Source organism: Rhopalosiphum padi, chromosome 3 (assembly GCF_020882245.1).
Source record: "Rhopalosiphum padi isolate XX-2018 chromosome 3, ASM2088224v1, whole genome shotgun sequence".
NCBI lineage: Eukaryota > Metazoa > Arthropoda > Insecta > Hemiptera > Aphididae > Rhopalosiphum > Rhopalosiphum padi.
In genome coordinates, this window is record NC_083599.1 from 40,160,597 (window position 1) to 40,176,227 (window position 15,631).

At 25.6% G+C, this 15,631-nt stretch overlaps 1 protein-coding gene across 2 annotated transcripts; it reads right to left on the minus strand.

The window, feature by feature from the left end:
* Positions 1–352: 352 nt before the first annotated feature.
* LOC132927727 (cytosolic carboxypeptidase Nna1-like) lies at positions 353–11,378 on the minus strand. Of its 2 annotated transcripts, none has more exons than XM_060992315.1 (13): positions 11,159–11,378; positions 9,377–9,552; positions 8,536–8,697; positions 8,238–8,464; positions 5,053–5,199; positions 4,818–4,956; positions 4,613–4,726; positions 4,421–4,531; positions 2,704–2,873; positions 2,080–2,239; positions 1,767–1,994; positions 1,554–1,645; positions 353–836 (listed from the first exon to the last, which is right to left on the minus strand). In XM_060992315.1, the coding sequence occupies exons 1-13, from the start codon at positions 11,235–11,237 to the stop codon at positions 653–655; spliced, it is 1,989 nt and encodes a 662-aa protein (XP_060848298.1). In that variant the 5' UTR covers positions 11,238–11,378; the 3' UTR covers positions 353–652. The 2 variants fall into 2 exon arrangements, with proteins under 2 accessions (XP_060848298.1, XP_060848299.1); XM_060992316.1 differs by lacking the exon at positions 11,159–11,378 and adding an exon at positions 10,768–10,939.
* Positions 11,379–15,631: the final 4,253 nt, after the last annotated feature.

The following is a 15,631-nucleotide window of genomic DNA, read 5'->3' on the forward strand; positions in this document are numbered from 1 at the left end:
GTGATAAGAAAGTTTCAACTTTAATGATCATATTTCTTGTTAAAATCGAAAATTTGATTTTGAATTTTAAAATTTAAAGTTGATAAATAATCCATATTATGTAATTAATCTGGTATAAAATATTTTTCTGAAAATTGTTAGTGTGTTTTATCAGATTAATAATTATTATATAAATATGACGTATTAGCGTATAAGTGCCTACAATCAATATCATTAACATTTAATATTTCAAGGTAGTATAGCGAAATAAAAATTACTACATTAAAATACCAATCTAACTGAATTATAGTATATTAAATATTTCTTTAAAATTATGTATAAATAAAAAAATATTTCAGAAAAAAAATTAAGTTTTAATTTTTATGAATAAATGCTCAAAATCTAAAAAAAAAACTTACTATTTGGAAAATTTAAAAATTGTATCTATTAAATTTTTTGTTATTTTTAAAGTTAATTATACTTTTCGTTGTTCCTGGTATAACAATAAACAAGGAATAATTATTTTGAAGATACAGACTGTCATTTATCTTAGAATATCATAACATTTTTCAATATATCTAAATAATAATCAGAAGATAAAATAAATTACCCTGTAAAGTTACAGATTAGAACATTGAAAGCTTTACAAGTAATTACAATAGTCAAATAGCTATTATGGCGTAATAATTTTCGTATTACAATCTTTTGATTTTCTTTTTTTTTTTCTTGATTTTCGTTTCGGCACAACTGGTGTACTGGGCGGTACAATAATTGATAGTTGCGTCAGAGCTGTGACATCTTCTTCAAAACTCAACTTGTCAACAATTTCTTCACATACACTCGATGAGCTCTCGTCGCTTTAACATATAAACGTAAACAGTTTTCAATCCAAGATAGAAAAATTATTATGCAAAAATTTTGAAAGTTATCTTAAATATAGTAATGGATATTTCTGTAAATACATTAAAACGTATTAAGTATAAGTATACTTACGCTATATTATGTTTATGTAAATATGTACTTTAGTTCGAATGTATCTATATAAATATAGATAACAAATGAGGTATAATACAAAATAATATGTATACCTACTATTTGGCATTGTCTTATGTAGTAGGTATTACTTATTTAGTTAAGTTACCTACAAGATATTTTACTAAATTCTTAATGAAAAATTTAGTAAATAATCAAAAATCTTATTTTAGGAAAATTGCTTAATTATAAAATTAGATATAATAAATTGTCTTTATTGATATGCAATATGCAAAGTATTTTTAATTTAAAAAAAAAACTATTTTATAAATAATAATTAACTATCTGCTATAATAATAATATACCTATTCTTTTCATATTTTTTGACCAATTAAGTTTAGAATAATATAGTTATGAATAATTGATTAGTAGATACATCAATGTTGTAACGATTTCATGCTGTATTTAATTTATTATTAACTTGAAATATTTTTCAATTGTCAAACAAAATATTAATTTTGTATTAAGACTTAAATTTTTAGACACTAGATCTGACTATATACGTCAACGATATATTTTATACATATATTTATAGTTTTCACCTCGAATAATCGGATATGTCTATATTCTTTGGTTGCTCCGCATTGGAGCCTTGTTCCATTAGTCGGCTGCATATTTTCAATTTCATTTTTTCCTAAAAACAAAAAAAAAACGAAAATAATAATTATTGTTATTATAAAATAAATATTTTATAACTTCAGAATATGATACATTATATATTTGTATTAAAAAAAATAAACAGTCTAGTCACAAACATTTCGAGGATCCTCGTTATAGTAATCCAACAAGGTTTCACAAAACGTCTGTCCAATATCTTCAAAGTCTTTGATGGCGAGATGAGTGTTCGCTCGAGAACCAAGAGACGAACCACAAAATGATGCTTCCATTGTGTAGCTGTTTTCGACACCCATCAGCCAAACGACTACACGAGCCGTATTTTCCTTAGAACGCTGAATGTTGAAATTGCAATCTTCAAACGAAAACTGCGGCGTGACGGTGTGTACATAACACAATAAATGACGTTATTTTCCCTATTCTTTTCGCTGAAATAAATAAATACGGCTATACTTTTTCCGGAGCGTTTTTGTGTAACAAAAGTGGGAATATTTGCTCCTGTAGTTTTCTCCCTTCGTGGCCTTTCCCTTCACATCCATACATGAAAATGTTCGATTTCCTCGAATGCGCATGCAAATCGCAAAACATCACTACTTGACGTTCTTCAATTAATCTTAAAATAAAGTATAACATTCATACCACATTATATAATTATATTTTTCAATTAATATCATAGTTTGTGTAAGGGTTAAATTATTAAATCGTTTAGGAAAAAAACTCGAATAATTTTTTACACAATAATAAAACTTCAGTTTTTAAAAGCTTACTATTCTATAAGAAAATAACTATAATAATATACAAAATATATAGGTTTTAGTTTAATAAAAAAGTGAGCAAGTGAGTACCGCTCTACTATACAGTAGGTGAGAAGTGTCTCAGTGCTATGTATGTGTTATATTTAAATTAAATATTCAGGAATAATGTGCCTGTTTAAAATGCGTAAAAGTTGTATTGAAAGTTATAATCTATAAGTCAATTATTAAAATTTAAAATAATCACACTGTGTGTGTATAAATTTAAATTAAGGGTAAGTATATAAATACATTATAATATAATACATAGGTACAAAATAAATACCTTCGAAGCATAAGTTTTGTATGCCAAATAACCGGGTGGGCGTCACGAATAACGCTACGATATTGTCGATTTAAGTCCCGTCCATTTAAGGAACATCTACTATTACCAACAACTACGCCGTCTGGATTCAACATGGGTATCAATTTGAAAATAAAACGATTCCGTAATTCCTATAATATATTGTATTATTTTAGAGTGCGTTATTCTATAAGTATAGTAGTTAATTTGGTAAAGTCCCTTATCCTCTAATCGTCTATACATGGAAAAGTAAGCTTTAATTAATACTTTGTTTAAAATAGGTAGGTACCTATATTGAAAAAAAGGCTATTGGATTGAGTATGTTATACCACTTTGGTCACACTTAAAAATCCACAGAACATTTTCCACTGGGTACTTACCCATAAAGCTAATGCAATTGAACACAAAATTACGTACATTTTAATATCATATAATTAATTTAACAAGAACAACTGCGTTTTGACTTAAACACAAGTAACAACTGTTACAAGTCACAAATTATCAGTTTATAAAAATCTTTTAATCCTATTTCTGATTTACGTATATAATTAAGAATAGTTAAATTTTAAGTAAAAGTTACGGTAATTAGTTACTTAATTCATTTAAAGCTACAAGTTAGGTACCTACTTACCTTATTATTTTTGTAATTATGTAATTATTTATATTATGTAAATTAAAAACACAAACTTAAAATAATTGACATTAATTCATTAAAAATGTAAAACATATTTTACTACAAAATATTACAGAGTATAATAAATAATATGGTAATATATGTATGGTTGAGCATATAATAGATTAATAAAATATTTATTAATACCAAAATATAGCAAGCAATATCATCATTATAATAATATTGAGAATTGACACAAAACGTGGATAACAATATAATATGTACACAGGTCACAGACAGTGATTTATACATTAGAATTAAGAAATTAATACTTTATATTATGCATATAGCATATGAATGAATTTGGCAACGTTGGAAAAAAATTAAAAAACATGGTCAATGCTCAATTATAATACAATAAAAATGTTGCTCCGATAAAGGCTGGTACTCAATCGTTTTTTACCAGATAATAAAACCAAAAATGTCGAGACATTTTTGATTTTATTTTTAGAATTTTAAATCTTGTTGTTATAACTTATTATTTTCAATTCAATCACAGGTTTTTAATTTATATTATAGTATTATACATTTATACTAGCTGTATTATATATTTTTATTCTGACTCAGCCTAAAGGAAATTTAACAAGTTAAAAAACAGAAAATTTTAACATAATCCAATATTTAGTTGTACCTACTTATAGGTATTAAAAAAAAATGCTTTCAGACTTTATTCTACTAACATAACATCGTCTGCAAATATCATGCATTATGTAACTTAATCCTGTATGTCTTTCCTAATTTTATTCATTACTAAGGAGAACGGAAAATAACTCAATGCTGAATTCTGGAAAACCCCTACAGTCTTAAGCTTTCTAATTCTCCACATTTACTCTCATCATTAATACTTGACACACGCCTTCTATTACTTTAACATATGCACCCTCGATTTCATTTTAAACATCCATTTTACAATTATTATATATATACATAAATACATACATATAATATATATATATAGAAAGAGAGATAGATAGATAAATAGTCAATAAATAATCTAAAAATAAAATATATCTATATTTAAATTACCTTTGCTTGCAACGAGTCACCAGTTAAAAAATCAATAAATCCTTTCATCATCCAAGACGATGGAGTTTCAGATGGATGGACACGTGCTGTTAAAACAATCACTTTTTTTTGCTACAACACATTAAAATCAAATACATGAACAAAAACAACACTTTGATACAGTGATAATAAAGAATAATAATTAGAATATACTTTGGGATCTTCTTCTTGACAAGGCTCCGTTACAGTCAAGTAATGCACATTATTACCAGCTAATGTTCGGCACAGAACTCTCAGCTTTGTAAACACCGCTTTAACTGGATCATCCTAAAAATATCATTCGCGTTATATCAAGTTCTTTCATAAAAATTAAAATAAAGTTATGATAGTCAATGTCATTCTACTAATACGGAATCACCTTGAGCTTTATCAGGTAGTCTTGTAGGTCTGTATATGTGTATGGATAGTTGTAGGCCAGGTATATAGTATCCATATCGTGTGGGAACTCTAAGAGAAATGAAAAGATGTAACGCGGGTTATCCTCACTATCACCATTTCTAGAAAAACCAAAAACAATGATAAAATAATACTAAAAGTATCGATGTGCTTTTGAAAAACGTAAATAATTAATAAACATTAAATCATAAAATTACGGTGCATCGTTTCTGTAATATGCAATGCTTTCCCCGCAACGTCTCCAGCCTACGTTTTTTTGACTTGCATCTTTAGTTGAGTATAACAACGGTTTCATACCAGCGGTGAAAAGACTTTCAGACTTATACATATTGACAATAGAAAATCTAAAATAAACAATAAGTACTCATTTTTAATAAGTATATTCATTTATTCTATATTTATTTGAAAATGTAATTTATATATAGGTGTGTGTATGTGTGTGATGAGTGCCCAGCTAAAAAATAAAATACCATAAGTACCATAAGTAAATATATCTGAGATGAAAAGTCCAGGGAAAATATGTCTAGTGAATATTACCCGACAGGAAAGTTTAACAAAAGTACATTTTAGCAATAATGCAAAAATTAAATTTTTTATTAAAACAAGACGTATATTTTAAATATAATATCATAGTATTATTATTTAATCTATTTAAGACATTTAAGTAATGTATTCATAATTTTGATAATTACAAATTACATAGTTGAACCACTTATAATGTCTCAGAAATTCAAATTTTAACCAAGTAATGTATAAAACGAAATAATACCATTAGTTAAAAACTCATTTATTATGCTTTAGAGATTATGACAATTTTATTTATTTATTGCAAATAAATTACCCGTGTAATGTTTTTTTAGTACAGGCTTCTAAATTACTTGAATTTTCACCTTTTCAAAAAAAAAAAAAAATAATAATAATAAGAAGGGATACAAATAATGAAAAATATTTTAATTGTTCAGCTTTTTTTTTCTATTGCAGTGGTTTTCAACCTTTTTGGCTCTACGGTTCTTTTTTATTTTGGAATCAAATATATGGCTCCCATACGAATAATAAAAATAATTTAAAAAAAACTGTTTACAATTATATTTTTAGTTTATACTACATACATATTTTGATAATAACCGACGACGCCCCTGGAAGCCGTGACGTACAGGTTGAAAACTACTGTATCTAGGATATAGTTCCAGATCTTCAATTGTTCTAATAATTTCTCAAATAACAAACCAATTCGTCCGATTACAAGATTTTTCCGTGGAGTACATTTTTTTTATAATGATAAATGATAACAGTCAACAAACACTTCTTTACAAATTTCCTATAAGAAAAATCTTTACTTTTAATTTGTATTGGTCATTATTTAAACAAATGATTTGCATGAACAGAAGATTATGTTTTGATAACTTTGATTATAAATATATTTTATTGAAATGAAAATTGTTTTAAAATAATTAATTTTACTTTACTTTTTGTTCCTATTAAATTTTTAAATTTTTCTTTATGTCTTATTTCATGCGTGTAAATATGGTTGTGTCATCTTGTGTTATTTTTTGTTTTTATTTGTTTTTAAACTGCAGTATAGTTTCTTGTGTATTACAGTACACAATGTACACATAATGTCATAATATATAGTAAAACTCCAATTATCCGAACGCCTATCAACCAGACGATAAAATGATTAACGACTTAAAAATTTATTTTTTTTTTCTTTTAAAATATGTTTTTGTATTTATAGCTAATTCTTTTTCAGTTAAATATTATAATAAAATTATTTGTTTATTATTACAAATTTCAAATTATATTGCATACATATTATTATATTAATAATAAATACATATATTATACAATATATTCATACAATTATATAATTTTCGATATGTCTTATGTCAATCATCCAGATATTTGTTTATCCGGACCACCCTTGACATTAATTAATCCGGATAATCGGAATTTTACTTTAAATATAATTTTTTGTCTGTTAAAAAAAGTAATCGTCTTCCTATATGTGACTGTGTAATACATAGTATGTATTGTTAATACTACGATATTCTTCATCTATTTTATATTTTTTTTAAATATTTTGAACTTTACATTTACTTATTAAATTTTAATAATTAATAAATTAATAATGTGTTTATTCAAGGGACAATTTATAATAAAATATACAATAAAATGTTTATTGATATTTGTACTAGGCGCCTACCTACAATTTAAAAAGAAATATTTATGCCGCCGGCCCGCCAAAATTAAATCACAACAACATATTATAATCTCTATAGTAGTATATTGAGCATACGAGTATTATATGAAAGTATCAAACAATATAATTGTAGAAATCTAGTTTTCAAATATGTACATGAAGCCCCCCACCACTTTATCCGATCGATTTCAAAATATCAACAAACAATTGAAAAACGAGTTTTCCTAATAATTGTAACTCTTTTTATGTATTAACGAATTTAAAAAAGAAATAATCTTCATTTTAATGATTACATAGGTAGGTTTTTATGTAATCACATAATTGATTTTTTTCATTAAATTATTTAAATATAAAATAATTCATTTCTATGTTAATTTAATTTAATTTTAATACAAGTTGTTTTTTTATCATATAAAATTAAAGTTTGTAGTATGATTAGGTAAATTAATAAAATGCAAAAACTAATCATATTACTTGTATATTTTGTGTTAAGACAATTTAAAAATAATTATATTTATTTAAGTGAAATCAAAATACATAAATGTGATATTATTTACAACTAAAAAGTAGTTATATCCTATGATGCAAATATAATGCGTAATAAAATTACAAAATATGAAACAATATTATATGCATAAACAAATTTAAAATGTGCAGTAGGTATTAGCATTTATTGTATATCTAATATTTGATAAATAAAAATATTAAGCTAATTAATCAGTATTCATAAAAAAAATTAGGTAGTAAAGCAGGTCTAACTAAAGGTCCCAATCCACTATACCAGTGGTTTTCAAACTGGGTGCCGCGAGTATCCCCACGGTTTTTCCATAAATTACCCGATTGCATTGAATTGTGATATAAGAAAATGCGGGTATGTGTCAACTATTCGTCCAAGAATTAAAAATATTTGTTAGTCCATCAATCACACATTTCTTATTAAATGTGTATATTAATTATAATTAATTCAAAACAATTTTGTTCATCTAAAAAAAAAGGTCAGTGTGTCGTGAACATTTTTTGAAGTGTATACGGTGTGTCGTGTACAAAAAAAGTTTGAAAACCACTGTACTATACTATTGAACTATTCATTTTTTTTTTTATAGTAATTAAATATTAAAAATATTATTTTCGATTACAAAAAATTTATTTGTCTTAAAGTATTTAACGAAATATTGTACTTACCTATATTTAATGTTTTTCTTTGTATTTTCTATTCGAAAATAGAACCATTGGGTGTGTCGATTTGTATACATATCTGATCTTAGTGATAACTCATAATACGTACTGGTTATTTTGACAACTTTGGCTAGGTTACCGGATTCAAAACGTGATTCAAAAATCAAGTCGGAAGGGTCTTGGCTACTATGTGCTAGAGAACATGCACTACCACCAACGGCTGAACGACAAAACTGTAAATTATAAAAGATCAACAATTAAACTTGTATTGGTAAAAAAAGGTTAGGTTAGGCCTAATACTTACATAATTCACGCTACTGATAGGATAATATTTAAATATTACTTCTCCTGAATCTTCACCTACTTGTTTTGGTTGTATTTCTTTGCCTGTAAACTTGTATAGAGGCTCTTTTTCTGAATATAATGCAGACGGCGGGTGAATGTGAATAACAGGATCGTCTAGGACCTAAACCGATAGTATTAAATTTAATTATTGAACTTATTACTTCAAAGTTCAAATAAAAGAAATTGCAAAAATAAAAAAATATATAAATTAAAACAGGATAGTGATTTACTATAAAATCGGTTAGTGTTTTTATTACAAATATATGCATATAAATATATAATATATAATATATTATATATTATATAATACATATCAATAGATAAGTAGAAATTTTTATGTACTTTTAAAATTATAAATGTATAAATTAACATAAAAATAATACAAGTAAAATTAAATGACATTAGAATGAAATATAAACCATTTTATAAATAATTCTTAAAATACACTCTCAATGTACAAAAAATTTATATTCATATTATATATTTATTTGTACCTATGTATTAAACAACTATATAGTATAAAAATGTATAGTTTAAACAGTTTATTTTAACTAGATATTTTAAAAAGATATTTTTAGTAAAATACTAAAAAATGTCACATTGAAAACAATGTAGATAAATATTAAACAATTTAAACATAAATAGTGAAAATGAAAAATGTGTCGAAGCATTATTACGTAACTACGCGTGATTTATGAATATATGATATATATATAATCATGTGAAATTGAATATCTGGGCTTGCAAGTACTAAGTATTTGATAAGAATTCATAATATATTGTATAGTTATTTTTCTCACTTGACACTCCATTGGCCATCTTGCCGCTTGGTAAGGACAATCTACCTCTTTCATTAACGGATAAACTTCTTTGACGTCTCGTAATTTAGAATCTAACTGCCTTGTGTCGCCGTCCGCGTTTATATCAATTTGACTGTTTCTCAACGTACGATTCAGTAAATTGTTTAAAAACGAACCTTTAAATAAAAATCCGCATGTCATAAAATCGAAATATTAAAATAATATTGCTTATATATTTTTATTTAAATTTGATTTAATCTATTAGGTTTTTAACGATTAAAAGAAATAAAACCAGCCTTAAAATCCTCGCCAGCTGTCATAAATGGGAAAAAAGGAATAACTAGTTATAATAATTTATAAAAAAAGTAATAGAAAACTATTCTGTACAATAAACTCATTATTTTTTTTTTATTGTCAAGTAGGTAATGCACCTGTATCCAATAAAAAATAGATTACATTACAAAATAATGTATCTACGCTGCATATAAACCGTGTTCAAAATTGTTATAACCTCAAGTGAAAAATTTTTTTTATATACAGCAACATTAAATTCGAAACTCTATCAAACGGTTTATGCGCTCTCTATTATCACTGTACTATACTGAAAAGTAAATTTCAACGACATTCAAGACATCAGAAATCGTTTAAAATACTGCGTGTAACTATTAGGTACTTATTATAATATATTATTATGTATTTATTATTATTACTCGACGTGACATAATATATAAGAAACTCAGGAGAATAATATTATATAGGTATAGGTTCTTAAAGTGGATATAAGTTTATTCGTAAATTGATTTCATTTTAATACTGAAATATGAATATTAAAACAATGGCATTTTGGCATGTAACACGAGCCATTAATCAAAAACATAACATATTGTACACGATGATAGCGTCATACCTATTATATAAATTGATTGAGTTTGAGAAGATACTGCACAACATTTTATCGTGTGATGTCACGAACTCAAGAAACAAATAATATGCTAGTATAATATATACCTATTTTGATATAGGCGCATATTATATAACGATATAAGGGTTAAATTTTTATTGTATACGGCGTTTGTTAACGACTTATTAATAGTTTAAATGCAAATTTGGTATAACATTAATAACATAAATACCATATTACCGACATGATACTTATTGCAATCTCAGAAAGAAATAAAACATTGAGCATTGTAGTGTTGTATTATTTATCGTAGGATACAATATACTATTATAAACAATTATTATACATAACACCTATTTTTTCATTGAACAAATTTACGAAAATTTCAATAATATATTCAGACTGTATACATTATATCTATATTTATATAATAAGTGAAAGTCACATAAACACAATTGTAGGTAGGTATACAAATTAGGTAGGTACCTACCAAATACGCAATGTACTGCCGAGGATCATTTAAATGTAGAATCATAATTGTTTACGAGAGACAATTTTTGAGTACGTCTATTTTTCAAATTTTAATTTTGGCATATCAAATTGAACACGCATCGATTACGCACTACAATAATAAAATTAAAACTACGAGTATAATGTAAATTATTATACGAAAATACGACTAAATAATATCTGAGTTATGCAAATATTTCAAAAAAATGTTTTACGAGACAATTACAACATTATTTTTTAAAATACTATCGTCTGTACTCATCGATCGTACAGACGCGCGTGTGCTCGGAAACATTATTATCATTATTGCAGTTAACACGAAACATAATATTATTATTACCGAAAAAAAAAAATAATAATAATGATTGTACCTTTCGTACAAATCGGGAATAGCGACGCTTGCAAGTCTCTGACCTGTGCCATGTTAACGTCCGCGTTCGCCCCATCCATGGTTTAAACTCGCGGCACACCGCGTTTTCACCAACATTCGTCCGGTTACTACGGTGACACCGGTATAGACTGTGACCAATCGATAATATTCTTATTATATTATGCCGCTGCGTTTGCAATTCGGCATAAGCAATAACAGACTGTAATCACAACAGTAGGTACCTATAATAATATTATTATTCGTGCTTATACTGTCTAGCATAATATGTATAATGCATATACTAATATATATATATGATAAGTATACGTGTATAGTGCATGTATAGCTACTGACTACTATAGTATACATTGTACAACCCTTTTGCACAAACTCAGTAGTTACGTGTAACGCGCGTAAACAAACAACAAAAAAATACACGGTAAAAAAAAATTGTCGACCCGCTTTTAATTTATATAGTATAATTTAACAACCGCGTATTTTAACGCGCAGACGACAAACATATTTATCAATGTGTAGCGATTATTTTATTATACAGTTCATACATATACCTACTAATGAAAATAATAATAATAATAATAATGTTTTCGCTTTATCCGTGTAATATTTTGCTACCAAATATTCACATTTAAGATTTAACTGTGAAAAACACAGACAAATGTCACTGAAATTTCGGCGATACAATTTTCCTACTAAAAAATTCCTACTACACGTTATAATTTTATAATACACGCATTGGCGTCTTTAGGTTTTTACCGCTTATAGGCACTTACCATCTAATTCGTGGTTTTACTCTCCCTATCTCTTCTAAAACCATTTAAAAAACTATGATAAAAACATATTTGATTATACTATTAACTATAATATATTATATATAAAAATAAAAATATACATTATTAATAAAAATTAAATTGTAAGTAGGTTATATCTTTTTTTTGGCAATTTACAAATTAATTCTATTGTTCATCAAATTTTTTTCTCAGTGCAAATGCATCAATTAAATCATCACAATCCAGTCGACAAAAAAATCCGCTTCGTTATTCAATATTGTATATCTATTGCGTGCATTTTTTGTTATACGTGTATTGGTCCGTATATTGCATAAGACAAAACTTTTATTATGCGTTTTTCGCAATTTTTAATTTTTTAAATAACGACTTTTTATTGTATTAGCTTTCAGTGTAAATTAGGAAATTCAAAATATTTTATTAATAAATATTGTTTTCATAATATTTGGTATAATAATTTTTAGGTATATTTCATCCTAACTAAATGTCAATTGTTCTGTTTATGAATATTGATAACGTCCTTATCTACAGTGATTATGATATTGGTAGTGTCTTTACCGGCAGAACTCAAATAAATAATAACTATAATTGGTTAGTTGAAGTTATAATATGATCTTGTTTATTTCGAGTATATTATTTATTTATTATGCGTGCCCAGGATTGGTATTTTTTTTTTATATACCTACTGTTACCTAATTTAGTTAAGATAAAGAAATATTAAAAACGCAGGAAGTTAAACTATCCTTTTTCTATTGCTTGTAAGTCTATCAAAAAAGTTTGGGTCATTTGTATGGCATTATTATGTTGAAAAAACATTTTTGGTTATTTTTTTATGGTTTTTAGAGCATTTAAATTCTAGTCCTAATTTTAATACCTATAGACATTATGATTTATAATTTAGGTATAAAATTGTTTCGAAATTATTTTCACACGATTCTACATTTTTATATACATAATTTTAGTTGCTTATCAGAATCAGATACGAGTACTTATAGCTTATATACATCAATTAATTAATTTAAGTAATATAAACGTGAGTCGTTGGAATTATAATAATAATTACTTAATGAAATCTACTATCTAGTATAAAACAAGCTCGTTTTTCAAATACCTATTAGTATATTATGCGTATAAACATTTAACAATACAACAGAATCTTGGTTGATAAAAATAATAAAACGTATATATAATATATTATAGTCACTGCAAGAATTTATTTATTTAAAATATATTTGTGACAAATATTAAATTATGTGTTTAAGGCACGCACTAATGAATCGTTTCAATACATTATTATTTTCTACTTACACAAAAAAGCATAAATCTACTGTCTACTGCCATGCTATAGGTATGTATTTACTACTTCTCTGACTTATAAACTATCACTTATAACTTATAAGTATAGGTACCTACTAAGTTAAATACAAACACGCAATCATGCGATTTTACAATTATTACTGATTAATAAATCATGAATGTACATTTTTATCGTCAACAGAATCATAAATATTAATTATAATTAATTCTGTAGATAATAATCAACTTATGTAAATATAGGAAGGATCGAAATTCTAATTAATATCTTTGAAATATAGTTAACAACCTCATTCAATTGTTAAACAGAAGAAAAGGGATTTTAATCAATGTGTATTACTTAAAAGTTAAAGCCTTTAATTTAAAGGTATTTAATATTTTTCCTAGTATATATAAATCAAATAATTTTTAAAAAAATAAATAAAAAATAAAAATAATAATAATTTTAATGGCTTTCTCTGTCATCAGTTATTTTTTAACACTCAATAATTGTAAAGTATTATTGAGTCGAAAAATAATAAAACGATAATAACAGTATTATAATAGCTAGCCATTTAAATATTAAAAGCATTAATAGTTATCGAAAACTACTAATTACCATATAATGTAGATACTTTTCAAATTCGATACTTGTATTCAATTTTTACACAATGTACTTTTTCCGTTTCCCTCGTTAATAGTTTATAAATATTATAGTAGGTACCTACTAAAAAAAATCGAGTAACTCGCTTTGCTGTTGTATGTGTTGAATTTACCTCGTAATTTATTATATAGGTAATTGTAATGGGTGTGTTAAATTTAAATTGAAAGATAAATCAATCAGCTAGTGTTTATTTCAGTGTGGCTTCCGTGATACCCGCAGTAGAAAAATGTATACGATATTTTTACTTCCCTTTATCACTTACTCCTTGGCATACCCCCTGAAAATGTACGATACCCCTTGGGATAGAAGATCTGAAGTCAATGCATACGGAAAACGGATTTGAAAAAGTATTATCTATTAGTTTATATTTCAAAGGATATTTTACAATATTATATCTATTCTAATATTAGTATAATACTATTAATACTTATAATTTTTATAGTAGTAATGCCTTAGGTTGAATGAATAAAATTAATTGCAAATATATAGTAATTAAAACTATTTTTTAGTGAAAAATGAACAAGGTAAAATTAAACAAGAAAAAAAGGGTGGGCAATTGGGTATTGGCATTGCTCTGCTAGCTATATAGTAGAGACGGAGAGTAGGTCACTATAATGGATGTGTTAAATTTAAATGCAATGACAGGTATCATTGTATACGAAAAACGATTCTGAACGGAGATGATTTATCAGTCTAAAATATAATTAGTAGGATATATTATAATATTAGCTATATTTAAATTATAATATATCGTTATTTTACTTGATTTCGTAAAAAATTAAATTTCATTAGATTTCAAATCTCTGTTATTCATTCTCAAATACATTTTGTTAATATAACTGGATTAGTGACTAGTGTCTATAATAATATTGTTTAAAACTTTTCATTTTTCCTTAATTTTTTTTTCTTTGTAAATAATTTTTAAAGTCTTGGAAATTCACTCAAAAGTACCAATTAGATAAAATTTTCTATCAGAAATCACCCTTTAAATTGATGATCAATGCATTTTTCTACTATTGAACGTTTATATAGATAAAAAAAACTGAATCTTTATAAAAACACTACATTTATTGCTCCACTCAGACTTAATTCGTAAACAAGTAGTAGACAGTACAATGTAGTAGTTACAATATTATGACAATAACAAAATATAGGTAGGTACTTTCTACATTATATTATACTATATTATACTTTAAAATACTTTAATTCGTGGCCTCGTACAAAAGTATACATTATATTTTACACACAATTGCACAGATTGTTTTTTTTAAATAGGTAGGTACTTACGTTAAAAATATCATGATGAACAAAACTGCTGTTAATAAAGTTTCAATGTTATTTTCATTTTTGTATAACATCTAACTCGAACAAAATCTATTGGAGCCGCGGTGAATATGAATTTTTTAACAATATACGTGCATATAAAAGATAAACGATAAGAAGACTGAATATAAAATATAAAGGACGACGGTTTCTTTAAAAATGTTTACGGTTACGACTCGAATGAAAATCGTCAATTTACATTATACATACAACTGACTTAATGGCTTAATAATGGTTACGATATATGCGTAGTCTTAATGATAATAATTATGTTTAAGAAAAAAAAATATGTAACATAAACGAGAAGTATAAACGCGATGTAATAACTAATTTTTCTATAACAATAATATAACAGTTTAAAAGTTAGAATATAGTTTTAAATCATTTG